The 20662-nt window shown below is 48.9% G+C and overlaps 2 protein-coding genes and 1 non-coding gene across 3 annotated transcripts in view; 2 read left to right on the top strand and 1 right to left on the bottom strand.

Moving 5' to 3' along the window:
• LOC119444111 (2-oxoglutarate and iron-dependent oxygenase domain-containing protein 2) overlaps positions 1 to 20662 on the bottom strand; it is a 94393-nt gene that overhangs the window by 62338 nt on the left and 11393 nt on the right. The gene's annotated exons all lie outside the window — the stretch shown is intronic.
• Positions 1 to 20662, top strand: part of LOC119445003 (sodium-dependent dicarboxylate transporter SdcS) — a 47176-nt gene that overhangs the window by 23948 nt on the left and 2566 nt on the right. Inside the window, exons 8-10 of the mRNA XM_037709334.2 lie at positions 18279 to 18459; positions 19830 to 19988; positions 20116 to 20253. Of these exons, the coding sequence (XP_037565262.2) occupies positions 18279 to 18459; positions 19830 to 19988; positions 20116 to 20253 (478 nt within the window). The remainder of the gene's footprint in view (positions 1 to 18278; positions 18460 to 19829; positions 19989 to 20115; positions 20254 to 20662) is intronic.
• Positions 13964 to 14035, top strand: Trnah-gug (transfer RNA histidin (anticodon GUG)). The gene has a single exon. It is a non-coding gene; the product is annotated as a tRNA-His (tRNA).

Raw genomic sequence — 20662 nt, 5'->3', positions numbered from 1 at the left:
GGAGTCATGGTTTGTCTGCACGTTCCTTGCTACGATACACGCTTGATTACTCGCCGTGTTGTCTTAGCGGCTATGCGGCGTTGCGCTGCTATACAAGCACGAGGTCGCGGGTACGATTCCCAGCCGCGGACACTGCATTTCGATAGAGGCGAAGTGCAAAAAAATTGTGTACCGTGCATTGGGTGTGTAACGATAAAGAACCCCAGGTGGTCGAAATGAATCCGGAGCACCCTACAATAACGGCGTGTTTCAAGATCTGATCGTTGTTAATTGGCACGTAAAACCGGGTCTAAGAAATTTTAACAAACTCGATTTCTGGCCCAAATCGACGACAGTGGGAGGTCGGACGCAAATGATAACTGGTAGTTATCTAAGCATTCTCCTTGGCGCAGCGCGTGCTGCCGTTATTGATTCATGTCAAATGCGCGTGCGTGTGACATAGAGCGCACATGCGCATTCGGCGGTATCGGTAATGACCGGTAGCGGTACAACGCTCACGCTATGGATAAACTACTCTCACGGTGGACCTGCTCCACAAGATCACAAGCTGAGGAAACGGCTAAACAAACAGGCTGAGAATAAGGACGGGCCAATTCACAAAGTCTTTCGGTCTTATATGCATATATAGTTTGCAGCTGCCGTCGTGTCCCATCCGTCGTTATAGCCGTGACCGCCCGTGATTACTACACCAATGCCAGGCGCACCACTAGTATTACCGTCGAAGCATTACCGCCGAAACAACCTCATGATGACTATCGACACTAATGCGTTATCATTGAATCAATATATATATATAGCGACACTACATATTGCCACCGTCGAAACGAGTTATGTACGCCCATGTATGTGGGATTTCACTTTCTCGCTTCCATGATGATGATGATGATGATGATGATGATGGTGTGGCTTTCCCCTTTGTATCGGGGGGGCGCAAGTTTTGCACCCTAGCCGTTACGTCACAGCAAAAAAAAAAGGAAAAAATAATAAGAAATGGAGAAAAGAGAAAAATATGACGGGGGGCAGTACTAAGTGCGGATCATTGGGCGACCCGTGAGTCAAGGACACTGTTGGCCGCACTCCTGTCACTAGCGTCTTCGAGGGCGGGCTGCCGGGTCAGCCACCACCACTGTCGAAGTCTTTCTTTGGTTGTCGCCACCACCGAGGACGGCACGAGGTCGTGAGCCTCAAAGCCCAATGCTTGGGAAAGAGTGGTACCCTCTAGGTGCGTTGGCGACACCCCTACACACTGGACAACGACATGCATCGCGCACTCTTGAGCCTCCCCACATGCCCGGCAGATGGCACTTTGCACCATTGGGGATGCAAAGTGCCATCTGGCACTTTGCCAAAGGCTGAAGTTGGAGGAGATAGACGAGCAACTAAGGCAAGAAAAGCTGATGGTATACGGGTTTGTGGAGACACATCTTAGGGACATGGAGCAACCTCCCTGTAACCCTGACTATGCATGGGAATATTGCAATAGAACAGAGGACAGCAGAAAAGGGGGTGGAATTGGTGCATTTATTCATAAAAGTATGAACTGGCAAAGGGTCAAACAGGAATGCAAGGAGCATTTATGGCTAAAAGGGAAAGTTGCAGGAGAGCAGACACTCCTTGGCTTTGTATACCTGTGGACAGGAGCAAATGCCAAAGAGGAAAACAAAAAAATGCTGGAATGCATATCAAGTGACATTAATGAGCTAGGAGAAGGGTGCGAGATTATTATACTAGGAGATATGAACGCACACATAGAAGACATGGACGGGTACACAGACTCAACAGGCAACATGATGCTGGATATGTGTGAAATGCATGACTTAGTTGTATGCAACAGTACTGAGAAGTGTGAAGGGCACATAACATGGGAGGTAGGGAGCCTGCAGTCGACGATAGATTATGCACTAATGTCACATAGGATGCACGATAGGCTAAATGTAATGAGCATAGATGAATATGGCTCCAGAAGTCTAGGTAGTGATCACAAACGTATTAAGGTGAGTTTTAGAAGGAAAATGAAAGTAGGTAGGAGGCAAGATGAACAACCAGGTGGGATATTTTACTCGGAAAAGCAGCTTGAAATAGCAACCCAGCAAATTGAGGAAGTAATTTCAGAGGATACAAAAACAGAATGGACATATGCAAATTTAACAGGACTATTTGAGCTAGAGCTTACTAAGGTACGAGTCAGGACAAAAGGGAACAGAAGACGTAAACCCAAGAGCTGGTGGGATGAGGAGGTTAAGAAGGCCATAGAGAAACGCCAGGAAGCATCCAGGGAACACAGATATTCAAAGCAGAGGGGTGAACCAGAAGCTGATGTAGGCAGAAAATGGAACAACTTCTTAAGCTGTAGAAGGGAAGCATCCGATTTGATCAATGAGAAGATCAGAAGAAAGGGGAGCCAATGGTTGTCAGAAGTAAACAAAAAGGATAGAAAAGCAGCGAAGAAATTTTGGAAACATCTCAACTCCTTGAGTAATAAGACTAGCCTAGAGCAGAGGTTTATAGTTACAGCTCAAGGTGTTCGACTAGAGGGAGATGAGGCAATGGAACATATAAGAACAATGATGACAGAAAAATTTAAAGAACGAAACATAGCATGTGCTCAATCAGGTGAGGATGGACTAGTCAGTGCAGTGGCTCCACTGGCACAAAGCGAGTGGGAAAGGGCAGAGAAGAGGGTTCCTAGTAGCACGTCGACAGGTCCTGGTGGCATCCCAATTATGTTGATAAAGACATTGGGCCCAAAATCTAAGAAAGCATTAAGAGAGGCAGTGAGCAAAATGATAATGGACGGTAAAGCCCCTGACGGGTGGAGACTGAGCAGGATGAGCATGATATATAAGGGAAAGGGGGACAAAGCCGACATAAACAACTACCGTCCCATAACAGTGACGTCAGTGGTTTACAGGGTGGTGATGCAGATTATAAAGGACAGACTGCAGGCATGGGTGGAGAGCGAGGAGGTGCTGGGGGAACTACAAAATGGGTTCCGAGAACAAAGAAGGTTAGAAGATAATCTGTTCTCATTGACACAGTGTATTTAAATAGCAGAAAAGAAACACAGGCCCCTATGGCTTGCCTTTCTGGATATCAAGGGAGCCTATGACAGTGTAATCCAAAAGGATTTGTGGGACATACTGGGCACTCTAGAGGTGGAAGATGGAGTAAGAAATCTTTTAAAAGATATCTATAAAAGTAACAGGGTGCTTATAAAATGGGAAAACAAGGTATCTGGGCCTATAGAGATACAGCAGGGGCTTAGGCAGGGGTGCCCTCTGTCACCTCTGTTGTTCATGCTGTATTTACAAGGATTAGAGAAAAAATTAGAGAGGAGCGGACTTGGCTTCAACCTTTCCTATTCCAAGCAGGGAGAATGGATTAAACAGTCATTACCAGGACTGATGTATGCAGATGACATTGTACTTATGGCTGACAGCAAGGAAGACTTGCAGAGATTAATGGACATCTGTGGTAAAGAGGGAGATAGCTTAGGTTTGAAGTTAAGTAAAGAAAAATCGGCAGTCATGACTTTTAATGATAATCAGGGCAGCGAGCATAGGATACAGGAGGTTACGCTGGAGGTGATGGATAAGTACAAATATCTTGGAGTGTGGATAAACAATGGGGCTGAGTACCTAACGGAACATGAAAAATATGTGACGGCTAAAGGTAGCAGAAATGCAGCTGTGATGAAAAATAGGGCACTGTGGAATTACAATAGGTACGAAGTGGTGAGAGGGATTTGGAAAGGGGTGATGGTCCCTAGTTTGACTTTTGGCAATGCGGTCCTGTGCATGAGATCAGAGGTTCGAGCAAGGTTGGAAGTTAAGCAGCGAGGGGTAGGTAGACTGGCTCTGGGAGCACACGGAAATACACCAAATCAGGGGGTACAGGGTGACATGGGATGGACGTCATTCGAGGGCAGGGAAGCCAGCAGCAAGATAGAATTTGAGGAGCGATTGAGAGAGATGGCAGAAAAGCGGTGGGCAAGGAGAGTTTTCAGTTATTTGTACATGAGGAATGTTGATACAAAATGGAGGAAGCTGACCAGAAAACTGTCAATCAAATATTTGGACTGCAGGAGGGGTGCAAACCAGGAAACATCGGTTAAGAAAAAGGTTAAGGAAACAGAGAGGGGTCTGTGGAAAACAGGGATGCAGACGAAATCAGCACTGGGCACATACCGAACTTTCAAGCAAGAAATTGCCAAAGAAAATATCTACGATAATTCTAGGGGAAGCTCTTTGTTGTTTGAAGCCAGGACGGGAGTATTGCGGACTAAGATGTACCGAGTCAAGTACCAAGGTATAGACACGTTGTGCTGTGCGTGTGGAGAAGAAGAGGAAACGGCTGAACACCTCATACTTTTCTGTAAGGGGCTTAACCCTACAGTGCAAGGCAACGGGGCTGATTTTTTCAAAGCATTGGGGTTTAGGGACAGTGAAGGCAAAATAGACTTTAAGCGGGTAGAAATAACCAAACAGAGGTTATCTGATTGGTGGATAAAATTAAGGCAGGGGTGAAATTTCACCCACCACAAAGTACAAATTATGTTAATAGTCATGGCTAGGTGGCGTATGTCACCGCCCGATTTAAAGGGTTCAGCCTCATCCATCCATCCATCCATCCATCCGATGCGTCGAAGCGCTGCCGGTATAGAAGGGTCCGGAGTGCTCATGCGCGCGCCTCAAAGAGCAGTGCACTCCCCGTGTCGTTTACGTAGAAGTTTTCCATAGCTGGGGTGGACTTGTGCGAGCGGTATAGTTCAAGGGTCGATTTACCAAGCATGGAAGAGCGCCACTGCTCCGTTTCGACCTCGCGTACTCGTTGCCGTGCCGCGTGGCTCCGCCTCTGAGCGCCTGACGCTTGTAGCGGCTGGGCAAGGAAGCCGAACTTGCGGCTCAGCGTGCGCACTCGAGTGGCCCATGCAGTCTGGGTGCCCCTGAAGCCCATGTATCGGAAAACACGGCGCGCCCATCTCTGGTTTTCCATTTGGCGAAGTCGATCCTCAAATGCTACCTTGCTGCTCGCCTCTCGCGCCTCGAATGACGACCACCCCAAGTCGCCCTGAATGGCCTCAATGGCCACGCGTCCGTGGCAGCCGAGAGCCACGCGTCCCACTTCGCGCTGCGCGCGCTCCAATCACGCTCGGGTGTCGGCCGAAATGCATACCACCGCGTTGGCAAAGGTTAGCGCTGGGACGTGGACAGCCTTCCATAGCTCGCGAACGAGTATATAGCGGTTGCACCCCCACAGCGACCGCCGGCGCAGCACGGCACTGGCTCTTCGGCATGCTTGTCGCAAGTGTTCTTCGTGTGCCCCCAGAAGATCCGGTGATGTAGAGAGGGTGACACCAAGGTAGCGATATTCATTGGCCCACGGGATACTGTCGTTGTCCCGTAAGAGCACCGCGTTCTCTTCTGGTGTGCCAGAGAACTGTAGAACTGCGGATTTCTTTGGGTTGAAGGACAGGCCGAGGCGGGCGAGATGGGTGGCGCTCAGGGTGACGAGTCGCTGGAGGTCGATGACATTTTCCGCCAGGAGCACGAGATCGTCGGCGAAGGCCAGGCCAGGCAGTATCCAGGTGTCCGGTAGCCCCTCACTGAGAAACCGGAACGGGAAGCCCAGCCTCGAGTCGATCAAGCTTCGCTCCAACCCCGAAACATACAACATGTATAGCAGCGGGGAGAGCGGGCAGCCTTGCTTGAGGCCTCGGCGCACTGGCACTGGTAGCGATTGGGCACCGCCCAGACAGGCAACAACTGTATTGTTTTTGTATAGTCTCCGCAGCATGTCTACCAACGGTGGTGGCATATTCAGGGCCGACATTCGGCTCAGCATCGGCTCGTGAGGGACGCTGTCATACGCCTTTGCTACGTCGAGGAAGCATGCGACCAGACCCCGCGATTCCTTCCGGGCCAGATCAATGGTCTGGCTCAGGGTAAAGAGATTGTCTTCCAGGCGACGATCTGATCTGAAGCCGTTCTGTAGCTCTGTCAGGGCACCCGATCGCTCCGCCCAGGCCCTCAGCCAGCTCTTTACCACTGTAGTGAAGAGCCGGTATAGCACACTGGTCACCGTGATGGGTCGGTAGTCTTGTATGAGGCCAGCGTCCCCACCTTTCTTGTGGATAAGGCACACACGACCACACTGCCAGTCAGCTGGAACTGGCTGGCTCCCCGCTCAGAATCTCAGTGAACATGTGAGCCAGGGTGTCGCGTGCTATGTCCCCCAGGTTTTTCACTAAGCCCGCCGGTATCGCATCCAGTCCCTGGGCGGTGCGCGAGTCTATCCGAGCAAGCGCGCGGTCCAGCGCGAGTCGGGACACCTGCCATTTGCACTCGTATATGACCGAGTTACCGCTTTCTGGGGCTGACATTGCATAGTGCTCTTCGGTTGCAGTGGGCAGCGCGGGGTCATACAACTGCGCCATGTGTCGGGTGAGATGTTCTGGGATGTCACTGACTGGCTCACCTGTTGTCTCATCTCGGAGCTCCGGTGGGGCGGGTTTCCGGTCGAGTGTTGACACGTACGCCCAGAACTTTCGGCCTCCTTGGCGCCCCGCAGTTGTCATGGACCTCAGCTGGGCGTGGTCGTGTGTCGCGATTTTGCGCTGTACAACCTGCTGCATAGTGCGCTTGCAGGCCAGGTACTGGTCCCACAGATCTTGGCACACGTTGGAGGGGAGTGCCGCTGTCATCGCGGCATGGTGCTGACAGTTGGCCGCTTTACGTGCGTCCAGTGCTGCCTTCACCTCCCCGTCCCACCAGCCGTTGCACCGCATGATCCAAATTTTATGGGTCCCTGCTCACGCGGGTCACCCCGGAAACGAGGCCGCCCATTCTCTAGCTCGAGGATTCGTCAGCCGAGCAGGGCAGGCCACCAACTGGGGAGACGCTCGCGAGCGCATGGTCTCATATCATGAAATTTCCCTTCATTACAGAGAGTAAAGACTCCGGTACCCACCACCACACAAATCTCTCACCAAACTGCAGCAGGTGACGTGGCGCCAGCTACAATCCCGCATTTTCCTCTCCCCCGCCCATCTAACACTAATACACCCGGGACTTTTCTCGTCTGAGTGCACACTCTGCGGTGCGCCTAAAGCGGATTTCCACCACATTCTATATTTATGCTCTGAGCTCCGACCACCTGCTGAGTGGCAACTCACTGACCTCGAGCGATGGGAGGCTGCGGTGTCCAGCTCTGATCCGGCTGTGCAAAAACAGCTAACGGACTGGGCTTTAGTCGTCGCTGAGAAGCACCAGCTCCCAGCCACTGCACGCAGCCAAGAGCCAACCCATTCCTAAGGTGTAACCGCATAAGGCTCAAACGACTCAATAAAGTTTTCACCACCACCACCACCACCGCCTTTCGAGTTGGAGCGGATCTCGTGGGCATGCATGATGCGCCGCAGTTCCCCAACGTATTGTTCATAGTTCCTTGGCGGCGTAACCTGCAGACGTATCTCAAAGTCCCGTGCAACGGCCTCGTACGCTGAGGCCGGGAGATATCGTCGGGGTGGTTCACGCTGCTCCCTGCGTCGATCTCGCCAAATAGAGGCGGTGAAGGTGACCTTGAAGCGATTGTGGTCACTGCTGGCGCTAAACTGCCCCGCTTCGTCAATGTGGACGTGCTGAACTCGTTGCGCCAACTTGTGGGACGCTAACACGTAATCAGTGCAGCTGCAGCTGGCCCTAGCGCACCATGTGAATTCCCCCTCGCAGTCTGGTCGGAGATTGAGCACCTCCAGTGACAGATCCTGGGCTGTCTGTAGTAGGAGCTCACCGTTGGGATCTTGGAAGCCGTCCAGGGGCTGGGTGTGGCCGTTAAAGTCACCTAGCAGCAGTACCTCTTTACCTGTCGCCCAGCGACTTACATCCTCCCTAATGCAGCGCATGATGTGCATGTTGCCAACGTTGTGTCCGCGGTCGACTGCAAGGTAGACAATCCCCAGCAGGACAGGGATGCCCAGAATGTCGCCGCTCACCCACATGTGTTCGCTGCACGTGCACTCGAGTCTGGTCCAGCAGGTACCAGCCCTCCACAAGACGCCGATACCGCCGCCTTTGCGGCCGCTTGGGCCGCGGTTGGTACCCGCCCAGTGCCACTGAGGGTGGATTGGAGGCTCTTCAATACCAAGGAGGTGCGTCTCGGCGTCATACCTTCATCGTCCAGTAACTGGTACAGTTCTGCCCATTTCCCAGATTTACGCGCTCCGTGCCAGTTGAGAAAACCGACATTTTGCGTGGTTTTGCGCGTGCAGTGGGGATGACGATGTCGATGCCGACTTCTGCGGGGCCGTAGCCTACGCTCTACGTAGTCGTATCGGGTCGCCTCTGTAGTTAGCATTGGCCACTGCAGCGCCACTTGTTGGCGGACTGTCTCCAACCATTCGGAAGAGGTCGGGGCCTGCACTGTGGCTGAGTGGTTGCCATGGGGTCATTGCAGGATGGGTGGTGCCCAGGTGCGGTACCCATGTCATTGGGACAGAACTCACCCTCGGTGGACACGGCGGAGTGCTCAGGGTTGGCAGATGTGGCGAGTTCATCATGTAGGCGGGCTGGGAGCGCTCGTAGAGGGTTCGCCGGAGAGGGGCCTGGACCTCGCTCCTGGTTTCCCTCGGGTGCGCATTGTGGGTCCCGTTTGCTGTCCCAGGAGGGTCCGGGAGCGAGGATTGTTGCTCCAGGGCGGGCAAGGACACATTCGGGCCTGTCTTCCGCCGTGGTGTGTGAGTGGGCTTGCCTCTGATCCTCCGGGGCTCCTGCAGTCCTAAAAAAGGACGTGTCGCCTGGGATAGCTGGGTCGCAACATGGCGCGTTGTGGCTGCCAGGTAATGAATACCGTCCTGGGCTAGCCGTCCTTCCCCTGCTAGCATGCCGCAGAGGTCAACAAATGTCGCCCTTAGCGTTCCACACAGTTTCCTGAGTTCACTGTTGAGAAGCATTGCTCTTGCCCGCATTGCCTTGCCTCTTGTTTCGACTTCGGGGATGGAGCAAATCACCAGTCTCCTCGCATATGGGGCCACGGTCTCCCGGATAGTCTGGGTAAGATCGCCAGGTTGTGCTCCTCTAAGTACGTCATGCATCCCTGCATGTAAGACTACGAGTCCCGCGTCGTGGATTTCTCCATCGTTTTGCCGCCGGAGCAGATGCTGCAACTTGTCCCTATAAGAACCACTCTGCGCCATCTACTGCCGCCACCTTAAACTATGAACGGGCCTCCGAAATGCATGGCGCGTCGGTGCGTGCGAATGCTGAGAAATGCGGCTACCAGGCTTCTCCCTCGCGCTTCTTTCTTAGGGTGCCTCGATGCGCAGCGCCGCTGGCATCGAGGTGCCCTTTTCTTTCTGGACACACTGCGTCATCTAGTTGCACTGCCGGGAAGTCCGCCTGTGGCCTCCGCGACTAGAAGCCTGGCGCGCCTGCGCCAGCGAACGCTGAAAACAGTTCCCTCGCTTTCCGCACACTCAGTGTGCGGAAATACTTAGTGACCCAAGTTGGTGGGAGGGTCATTGAAAAGCAACACATACCCAGTGCATTTTTGGCGCACCCTGCTAATGCGTCGGGTTGCTGTCCTTGTGGAACCCTTGTGATCTGGGTTCGATTCCGATCAGCAACGGAGAAATTGTCAGAATGAACTGGTGCACTGATTTTACATCTCCACATGACGCACGAAGGTCCGGATGGTACGTATACCCACACCTACTCATGTAAATATTTAATTGCGCTGTTCGACACCGTAGAAGGGTAAAACCTTTCCGTGCGCTTGGGTTTTTCGTCTACGCTGTACGAGTATACTAGTCGTCGGAGCGTTGCTCCGCCAGTGGGTGTGAGTCGGAGACGTTGTATGTGGCTGGCCTTATGTGCTTCTACTAGCTCCTCGCACATGTTATGGACGCCGATGCTTGAGGAGTTCTTCGTTACTTGTCGGTGGGAGTCCCATGGCAAGTTTGTAAGTCTTCCTGATGAGCACGTTGAGCATGTATTCCTCGTCGATATAGGGTGTTCCGTAGGTCACTCTGCAAATCAAATGGCAGGTGCCTGTTCTAGTCGTAGAGTCTCTGTGCTTGCGGTTGGCGACCCTCTTTACGAGGTGTGCGACCTGGGTGAGTTTCCTGGAGCTTCTGAACGTGGGCAGACCAGCGCCGTTTTTCTGGATGGTGACACCCAGTACCGGAAGTATGTCTACCTTGGGTATGGTTTTCCCATCCAGCGTGGTCTATCTTGACGAGGGCGTCCTCTCGTTCTCGAACACAACCAATTTCGCTGGGGCGCAGAGAAAGTCGCACACAAGTCAGGTACTTCTCCGTCCAGTTGTTGGCTTCTTGCAGCGCGTCCTGCTACTGTTCCGGTGAGCCTGTACTCGTCCAGATGGTAAGGTCATCGGCACAGAGTGCGTGTCTTATGTCTTCTATCTTATTTGGGTACCGCGTCAGGTCCATCGTGGCGATATTTTTACGGTGAGGAAAGAAGACAATGTCGACGACGGAGAAGATGACGAAGTGGCAACAGCTTCTCTGGATTCGCAGCTGCTGTTCATGTATGTGGTGTAAATAGATCGTGTAAATAGTTTTATACCCGTGACAATATTAAAGATAAGCGGTGCGATCCATTGCCTACGGATAACACTGGGTGAATGTCTTCGCATTCTATAAGGATGTGCCGAGTTTTCTCTGGGTTTTTGCTGCAGCAGAAACGTACCTCATCCTGCTAAACTAAAAAAAAAAAAAAAAAGCTGGAGGCGGCGATATTCATTGACTTAGGTGTCTGTTAGTGACACTCGCACCTCCGCGTTGGTGTGCCCTGGTGTATTTTTGGAGTTAACTGTGTGTTATTAAAGTGAAGTACGACACAGACACAGAGAATACTGGTGAACTGTTGATGTAAACGATGTGAACTACACTACACCACACTACACTAGCCCCGGCGTCCTCGTCGTCTACTTCCATGGTGAACGGAACGGACGAGAAACCGCCACGCACACGGAGCCAAACCATTATTATTGCGATAGCAATTATATGGACACTCCAAAGCAAATTTCTGCTGTCGGCGTCGCCGTCGTCGACGCCGTCGCCGTCGCCCTGAGGTTCCGTATGACGTTAACGGCGATGAAATCGTCGCCGCGTCCGGAGCGCGGCGACGATTTCAAGGGTGCGAGGGACGCGCGCTTTCACGGGGAGCGAACGCACGTCGGAGAGCAAACGCGCGTTCTGCGCCGTGCTCCCTGAAGGGCTGCAGAATTAAGCGTCTCTTTCCTCCTTTTCATATATAGAGAGCAAACGCAACTTTTCCCGTTGCGTGAAAGGCTGTGGGGGGAGACGGGAGGGGAGGGAGGGGAGGCGACGTTGAGCTGCGGCGCCAAATACGTATTTATATAAAAACGCCGACGACGTCGACAACAGTTCTGCGCGTTGCTGGTGCTGCTGCATGTCCAAGTTTATACAGCTGATAAAGCTACTATCCTTCCTCCGTATAGCTCTCTACTAATTTGCTTATCGCAATTGGTGCTTCGCCTTTCGGGTGAAACTGCGACAAATTTTTGATACGGTGGGTATCTAAAGTGTATGATTGTGTGCTTTGGTGCACGGCATTTAGTCTTTCCTTAATTGTTTCTAATTATTCCTGTCACTTGACTAACTCAATCTGCAACTAAACTTATGCTCTGATGTCATATCTATCATCAGCATTGTAGAATCATCGATTTCGTATAGTTTTTATATTTAATGATTTATTGTGATTTCGAGACATTTTTTATAAATTTAGCACAAACCTGAAGTCGGTGGTCGACCGGAAGTCACTTAAGAAACAGAGTGTCACTCGCTGCTTATGGCACTTAAAAAATACTTCATTAAATATTATATTCAGAGCAAAAGTGTCAAGGAGAAAATAGTAAACCACCCTGAAAAATACCCAATCCAGTTTTCTGGTGTTCTATACATGCTACATAAAAGTTATATTTTATTGCGATAGCACACTCCAAGCGTATTTCTGCCGTCGCCGTCGCCGTGAGGTTCCGTACGAAGTCCAACGGCGATGAAATCGTCGCAGCGCGCCATATGCTGTATTTGCGAGTGAAAGCGCGTGAGGTACGCGAGCTTTCACGGGGAGCGAACGCACGGCGGAGAGCAAACACGACTTTCCATCGTGCCAAAGGCCATGGGGGGACGGGAAGGGAGGTGACGTTTAGCTGCGGCACCAAATGCGTGTACATAGAGTAGTAGTAGTAGTAGTAGTAGTAGTAGTAGTAGTAGTAGTAGTAGTAGTAGTAGTAGTAGTAGTAGTAGTACCTCTCTACTACTACTACATAGAAACGTTGCGAGGCGAGAAGGTGGTAAAGACTTCCGACGCTACTCGACGAGTGTCCCGTTCTGATCTCGTCGAAAACATCCTAGCCGCCGTCAGAGGCACCGTCAACAGTCACCAACGCCGCGCGCGTTCGGTGCGAACGCGGGCAAAACGCCGACGGCGTCGACAACAGTTCTGCGCGTTGCTGGTGCTGCTACATGTACAAGTTTATACAGCTGATAAAATTACTATCCTTGCTCCGTATAGTTGTCTACTAATTTGCTATCGCAATTGATGCTTCGCCTTTCGGATGAAACTGCAACCTTTTTTTTTTTTTTTTTTTTTTTTTTTTTTTTTGTCTAAGAAGCTTGAAAGAAGCCTGCGAAAGCTCGCAAAAGTGCCACCCGACTAGAGAGACAGAGAGTGATCAAGAAAAGGAATTCAATGACGCTTGATTCTGCAACCCCTGAGGCAGTGCCGCACCCAGAATCTCTGCCGGGGGGGGGGGGGGGGGGGGGGGTTGTCGACAGTTTGCCTTAGTTTGCCAACACCATCTAAACAGCACTAATTCCAATTTCTTCGCGGGTAATTGTAAAAAAAATGCGCTTTTTGTGCAAGTTTGCGAGTGTGCAGGCGATTGCGCGTCTTACATCTTAGTTGCAGTACTCAAACGCGCAAGGAAAGAAAAGGCGTTAAACAAAAGGGGGGGGGGGGGGGGGGGGGGGGGGGGTTACAACCCACGAAACTCCCCCGTCGGTGCGCCAGTGCCCTGAGGGAGCACGGCGAAGCGTCGTCAGGGGAGAAGGAATAGGAAGTAAAAGCACAGAACACCTATATAAACTTAGTAAAAGTGGATAGAGAAAGACGGAGGATGAATGGTAATAGATTCCACTGTGCGCGACAGGTGGTGCGGCGCATTTTTGTCTTTTAGGGTGCCTCGATGCCAGCGCATCCTATTGTCTTTTGCGGGTTTTCTCTCGCCTACGCCCAGCTACTGCACGCACTCACAAACCAAACATCCCAACTGAAGCTACTTGCTGGTGGACAACTGTCGCCCTCTGCGTTCGCAGTTGCACACTACACGTAGCGTTTGTATAGCCTCCGAGATTGTAAGCCTCCGCTCCGGTGTTCTGTGTTTTATACATGTTTCTATGGCATTCAATTGCTAGGCATTGGTAGTGGCGTTGGGGGATTGTCGCGGGCTTGTACAGTGGCCAGCAACTGAGATAACATTTACTGTATAAAACATATATCGCCCCCAGGGTTACCACAATTGTACGTACTACGAGTACGTCTCTGCGCGTATCGCTGTGCTGGGTACGTGGCGAAAGCGCTGGGTGCACAGAAAACCCCATCTTGCCACCGTTACCCCCTTCTAGTACACTGTACCACCGTATGACGGTGACCGCTGGCCGCAGATTGGAGATAACAATAGTCTGGGACCGCCACGCTGTGTTTACAAACTCTGCACACCTTGGTTAGTCCGTAGTATGCGCGCGCCATGTGCAGGGATCATTGAAGTAGCGCGGTCTCCCGTCATAATTCGGTGTCATTATGAGTGCACCTTGACTCTTTTACCAGTAAGCACAAATTGCAAAAATATGTGCGCCAAGAAATTTGCTTTGTTACTGGTCAAGTGGCTCTCTATGCCGCCACTTCCCGTCCTCAGGGCAGCCGTGATCGTATAGTGGTTAGTACCTTGCGTTGTGGCCGCAATAACCCAGGTTCGAATCCTGGTCACGGCAAATTTTTTTTTTTTTTTTCAACTTTTTGTTTTGTAGTTTTTATCGTGATCGTGTTATGTTTACCTTTTTTTTTCGATGCGATAATATTCGGCGCAATTAAAGCAGCTGTAGGCAAGCCTAAATCGGCACAAATAACGGTACATGAATGCCTTGAGTAGTACCTCTCTCCTTGCACACGTACGCCCAGCAGTTCTCGAACGCTAATAAGGATAGTTTTCCCAAACTCAGTGGCAATTTATCGGTAAATACGAGATAAATGTGTTAGCATTACGTCGCACCTTTTTGAGGTCCCAGATCCATGATCTCTGTGCGATTTCCTTTCCCAAGTTTTATATTTTGCAATTCTGCCTTTTGCACGCGTATTTTTTGTGTTACCTTGCCCCTCCTGCTTGGGCCACATGGCCTGCAGTATGATGTAAAATTAAAAATAAATAAAATAAAATATATACCCGTAAACTGTCCCACGTAACTTGAGCCAAACTTTTAAAATATGCTAATGCCACGTAGCTTGATAGAACCAAGGTATTATTTGCCGTCGCTTGGTGATACTCAGATTATTTTTTTTCTTAATTGCATTGCGCCTAATAACATAATCAGTCTTAATTACACAAATATTATATTTAGATGAAAAGTGTGAATGAGAAAATTGTAGAGCAACATGAAAAACTTCCAATCCAGATTTGTATTGCTCAATACGCGCTACATAAATGTGTTTTTCCAAGCATGAAAGAAGCCCGCGCAAATACACGAAAAATTGCCGCACGGCTGGCCGCTCGCAGCACAATTGCTGTCACTTCCAATTCTTGTCGATTCCAAGAACATTATACCTTGGTTCTTTCCAGCTACGTACGTGGCATTTGCATATTTTTAAAGTTTGGCTCAAGTCGCATGGGACAAACGGTATATACGTTCTTATAAGCTCTCGTATCCCCCCTCTACTTCTAGCTGCCACTTGAGCAGCTTCCTGCACTTCACTTACACTTTTTCCCATCTTTACAAAGGATTATGCTACCGCATTAATGCTAAATATGTGAAGTGACAATTCTTAACAAAGACCTCGAACTGCGTACAGCGTGACACTCGGGCCTCTTTTGGCAACGCATCTCTCAATTTTGCGAACGGGAGAACATCGGCTTGTTTATTATTCGTTGTAATACAGGCCAATGCTCAAGATGCGGACGTAGAAAAGGCACACAGAAAAGTCGTACGAAGTCGTACTTAGTTGAACTGAAGTATAGGCGTCTAAATATCACAGCAGCCCTGTTATCTCTGTCGCGTACGTTTTTCACAGGTTGTAACGTTGTCTGCCTCGACTAATTCAACTCTCATTTAAATGTAAAGTCCTAACCTTTCACTCTGCGTTGTAAACATTCTCAGCAGAACCACAGAAAAACATACTGCAAGCATGGCTTTGCGAAACCCGTGTTGTTAGAACAGAAATTAAGCTTGGAAAATCTCATTTGCATGCCAACATGAATATTTATGTAAAATGCATGCCAGATCAAATTTATTACGATTAATTTACCATTTCAATGTAATTAATATGATCGCAATAAAATGCAATTATAATTTTAATTAATTGCATGCCTAGATCTTATTCGCGCGCGATTAGTGTGGTTTATGGATCGCGTACTCGAACATCATTTCTATAAACGAACTCTTACTTAACAAATATAGCAAACTTAAAAGAGAATACACCCACATATAACACTCGAAGCCATGAAAAATTGTTCATCAATAAAGTATATAATCTGTCACATTCAGGAATATGTCGTCTTGACCCTCGAAAAAATTGGGTTCAAATACGTCGAAAAAAAAAAAAAAAAAAGAAGGATGCAATCCGGTTGGTGAAGCAGTCTAGAAGACCGATCTCAATAGACCTTGGAATATTTTCACCTCCTGGAAGAGTTCTAGAAACGACATTTTGACAGACAAAATAAATCAAACTCACCACGACGGCGCGAAGTGTGGATCTGCTTGACGCCAGAGGCCTGCTTGAGGCCAGAGGATCTGCTTGGCGCCAGGAGCTTGTCCGCTTTTAACAAAATACCGCTTCTAATGAAGCACGTTTGCTGTTCTGGTGACTTCGCTATAACCAAGGTTTACTTTATGCGGTTGACCAGCTGTGCCTCTTGGGTGGATGAGACATGACGTATGTGATGTAACGCATTTTTTTTTTCCGGGAGGGGGGGGGGGGCGCACTAGATTTTATTTTTCTCACGGGACCTGTCAGCATTCATATACTGTCAGTTTCATTTTTGCACTTAAAGTTGGGTGCTGACGTGCGCATATATGACCGACTTTCTCTCGTCATCATCAGCAGCCTATATATATCTTTAGGTGTGCAGAACGAAGGCATCTACCAGCGATCTCCAATTTCCCCTGTCTAACGTTAACTGATTCCAAGTTGTGTCTGCACATTTTCTAACTTCATCATACAATCTAATTTTATGTCATCCTCGAATGCCGTCTCTTCCCTTGGCACCCATTCTGTAACTCTAATAGACCATCTGTTATCTACACTTCGCATTATACGGCCTGTTCAGTTCCATTTCTTCCTCTTAATGTGAACTAGAATATGGCCTACCCCGTTTGCTTTCTAATCCACACCGCCGCTCCTGTTGTCTCTTAACGTTTCGCCTAACATTTTTCGTTTCATAGCTCGTTCCGCCGTCTTTAACTTCTTCGGAAACTTCTTTGTTAACCTTCAAGTTGCTGCCCCATAAGTTAGTACCGATGGAATGCAATGATTGTACTTATTTTTTTAGGGATAGCGGTATGCTGCCGGTCATGATTTAGCCATGCCTGCCGTATGCGTTCTAACCGATTTTTATTCATCTGTAGATTTCCTTCTCATGATCAGGTTCCCCTGTGAGTAATTGGCCTAGATAAACGTTCTCCTGCACATACTCTAGTGGCTGACTGGCGATCCTGAATTCTTATTCCCTTGCTAGGCTATTGAACATTACTTTTATGTTATACATATTAATCCTTAACTCTACTTTTCCACTTTCTCGGTTAATGTCCTTAATCGTTTGCTGTGATTCATATTCATCGTTGCTGGAAAGGACAGTGTCACCTGCAAACCGCAGGTTGCTGAGATATTCGTCGTTATCCTCATTCCTAATTCTACCTAGACTATTAGCTTGAGTACTTCTATGCGTGCAGAAGTATGAGTATGAGTATGAGACATGGAGTATTGGAGATATTGTCGCCTTGCCTTACCCCTTTCATGATAGGTATTTTGTGTACTTAGATTTAGGTGCACGTTAAAGAACCTCAGGTGGTCCAAATTTCCGGAGTCCCCCACTACGGCGTGCCTCATAATCAGATCATGGTTTTGGCACGTAAAACCCCATAATTTAATTTTTAATTTTAATAGTTATTCCGAATTTCATGTGGATAATTAAAGTAGCTGTGAAGTATTTGTAGATAATTACTATGATATACACGTATGCTTCCTGTACTCCTTGATTACGCTATGTTTCTGTGACTCCATGCTGGTATCTCTACTGAATCAAGCGCCTTTTCATAATCTATGAAAGTCATACAGAGGGGTAGGTTGTACTACGCAGATTTCTCAATTACCTTATTGAGGACATGAGGGTGATCCATCGTAGAATATCCCTTCCTGAAGCCAGCCTGTTCTCTTGGTTGGCTGAAGTCAAGTGTGGCCCCGATTCTATCGGAAATTACCTTTGTGAATATTTTATACCGTACTGAAAGCAAGCTAATTGGCCTATAATTATTCAACTCTTTAACGTATTCCTTCTTATGGATTAATATGAGGTTGGCATTCTTCCAACTCTCTAGTACTCTTGAAGTCGTGAGGGGTTGCATATAAAATGTTGCAGAGTTTCTCAAGTATATTATCCCGTTCATCTTTGATGAAATCGACTATTCTTCCATCTTCTCCTGCCGCTTTTCCGCGAGACATGTCTTGTAAAGCCTTCTAACTTCATCGCTATAGTTACAAATGGAGGTTCTGTATCCTGTTCGTCACTACTTCCAAAGAAGGTTGCGTGGTTGCTGTGGGTATACTGTACAGGTTATAGTACGTATATAGAAGTATTCTGCTGACTATATGACTGAGCCTTATTAGGAAAATAATGTGGCTGGTACACAACCAGACTAAATCGATTTGCGCTCGTCGTCTTCTGAGCATTGCGCGCACGTAAGACATATACGTTCAATTAACATATATACTCGCATGCGCATATGCGCATTTGTGCACGCGCTGCAGGCTGGTGAGCGAGTCGACGGTGGGCTTCTTCGTGGTGATCCTGGCGTTCCTGCTGCCCTCAGACTTCCACAATTTTGAGCTGAAGAACCGCATCCTCAAGTGGAACGACGTCTACCACAAGATGCCCTGGGGCGTCATCTTCGTCATGTCCGGAAACATCGCCATCTCGTACGCGCTAGGGGTGCGTACAGTGCGTGCACGTGTTTCCGAGCTACAAATGCGACGCGTATACGTTCACGCTATACACGCAACTTGGAAATGCTTATACCTGCGACTATAATGACAATGCTTCGGCCAGCGGGTGTGTGATTGTCAACGCTTATTCCATCGATGTTCGTTGTTACAAACTCTGTTTTTATTTTTGTAGGAACATCAGCAAGGGCTTTAATGACACAGCTTACGACTGCGGATGTTGTGCCAGTCGGTGACATTTTTGTCCCCGGGTTTTCCATAGATCGAGCAAGCGTTCCCGTATATAAGGACCCATCGACTCAGCACTTCTAAATTCACCTTCCTGCAAGTGATGTTACTTAGTTGTGTATACACGTTGTCATGCCACCATTGTGGATTTGTCTTCGTGAAAGCCGTCACGAGAACTGGCCCTGCTGACGTACCGTACGTCAGCAAAGGCCTTGACGATGACAAGACCTCGATCCTTAAACCTTGGAACCCGGCCGCGGTTCTCCATCTCTTGTTCTTACAAGCCTTAGTTACCATTGCTTCGCGCTTATTTTTTGCGCATGACGTTCTGCACATATTGCGTGTGCAATACCCTCCACTGCATCGGAAGTGGGAGTGGGGAAGGGGAGGGAGGGTCAAACGTACCTTGCCTCCTTGAGCACAATGCATTCCTAGTCAGCGGGACGGCGGTAGGCCACTGAGATTATTCTGGAAACATAAGCGTTATTTCGCTGCCTTCTGTTTCACCTATCATTCCGCAAAGCATTTCCCGAACCTGCTAATTAGGTACCAGCGCAAGAAAACCAAAATAGAACGCGAACAGCATTTAAAGAAATGAACAAAGCGCACATGTATGCAAAGAAATGTATAAAGTTGCTCTTGAAACTATAGGTACTATGTACATGTCGCTTGTACACATTGTCACATGTGCGGTTGTACCCGTGTATTCCTTTTCACTATGCATTTACTTGACCTTCAGTTAATTACCAGGCTAGATTGATATATATATATATATATATATATATATATATATATATATCAGTGGCGCACCGACAGGGGGGGGGGGGGGATTCGGGGTTGGAAGCCCCCCCTGAGGCCGACTTAACCCCCCCTTTTGTTTAACCCCTTTTCTTTCCTTGCGCATTTGAGTACTGCAACTAAGATGTAAGACGCGCAATCGTCTGCACACTCGCAAAAAGCGAATTTTTTTGACAATTTCCCGTGAAGAAATCGAAATTAGTGCTGTTTAGATGGTATTGGCAAACTGTCAACCCCCCTCCCTTGGCAGAGATCCTGGGTGCGCTATTGATATATATATATATATATATATATATATATATGCAAGACCGCACATCATACGCGCGTGCGCAGGAGTGCGGCGTGTTCAGGGCCCTGATGGACTGGTCGCGGCAGCTGTCGGCCAACGCGGTCTGGGTCGAGCTGTTCTTCCTCTTCCTGACGGCGACCGCCTCCGAGGTGACCACCGTCAAGGACAGGCTGCCCGAGTTCTACTACATCGCGGGCAACGTGGTGCGTGCATGCTCTATATACAGTTACCATCATAGCTGAAGCGAAATACTTTTACTGCGTGCTTCAGCCACGCCGCAAAATCCAGCACGACATATACGCGCTGACAATCTCGATCTGGATGTTTCAGAGTCAGCTGACGGACATGCACCCGCTGAGGCTCATGCTCCCGGTGTCGGCGGCGTCCGAGTTCAACTACATGATGCCGTCGTCGGGCGCGCGGAACGCCATCATCTTCGAAATCTCCTACATCTCCGCGCTAGAGATGGTACGCACGTGCACACGCCTCAGTGCAAGTATATAATGTGCCCCACCTCGCTTGATGAGAACGTGTGTCCTCCAGTGCACAAAAGTAGTCTCTTCGCAGATGGTAATGGTCAAAACTTTTTTTTTTTCTTTTTAACACAAGAGTTCGGGCGCACTTAAAACTATATCATCAGCTGTGATTCTCGGATATGTTCCATGAAATAACCAAAGATACGTTGTCTTTTTTTTTTTCTCAGTACTGTTCCCCGCTCGGCCTTAGTTCACTGCTGAAAAACTATATATTTACGAACAAAGTTAATGCGTGAATCACGCAAGTATACATTTATTTCGTTTACGCCGCGCTTGCCCAAAGTGCACAGCACAAAATTTTTCCGTGTCGTATGTTATCAGCGCACACACACAAAATCTAA

This window comes from Dermacentor silvarum, chromosome 3, assembly GCF_013339745.2.
Source record: "Dermacentor silvarum isolate Dsil-2018 chromosome 3, BIME_Dsil_1.4, whole genome shotgun sequence".
NCBI lineage: Eukaryota > Metazoa > Arthropoda > Arachnida > Ixodida > Ixodidae > Dermacentor > Dermacentor silvarum.
Note: the sequence above shows the minus strand (reverse complement) of the source record. Positions and strands in the feature narration are given on the sequence as shown.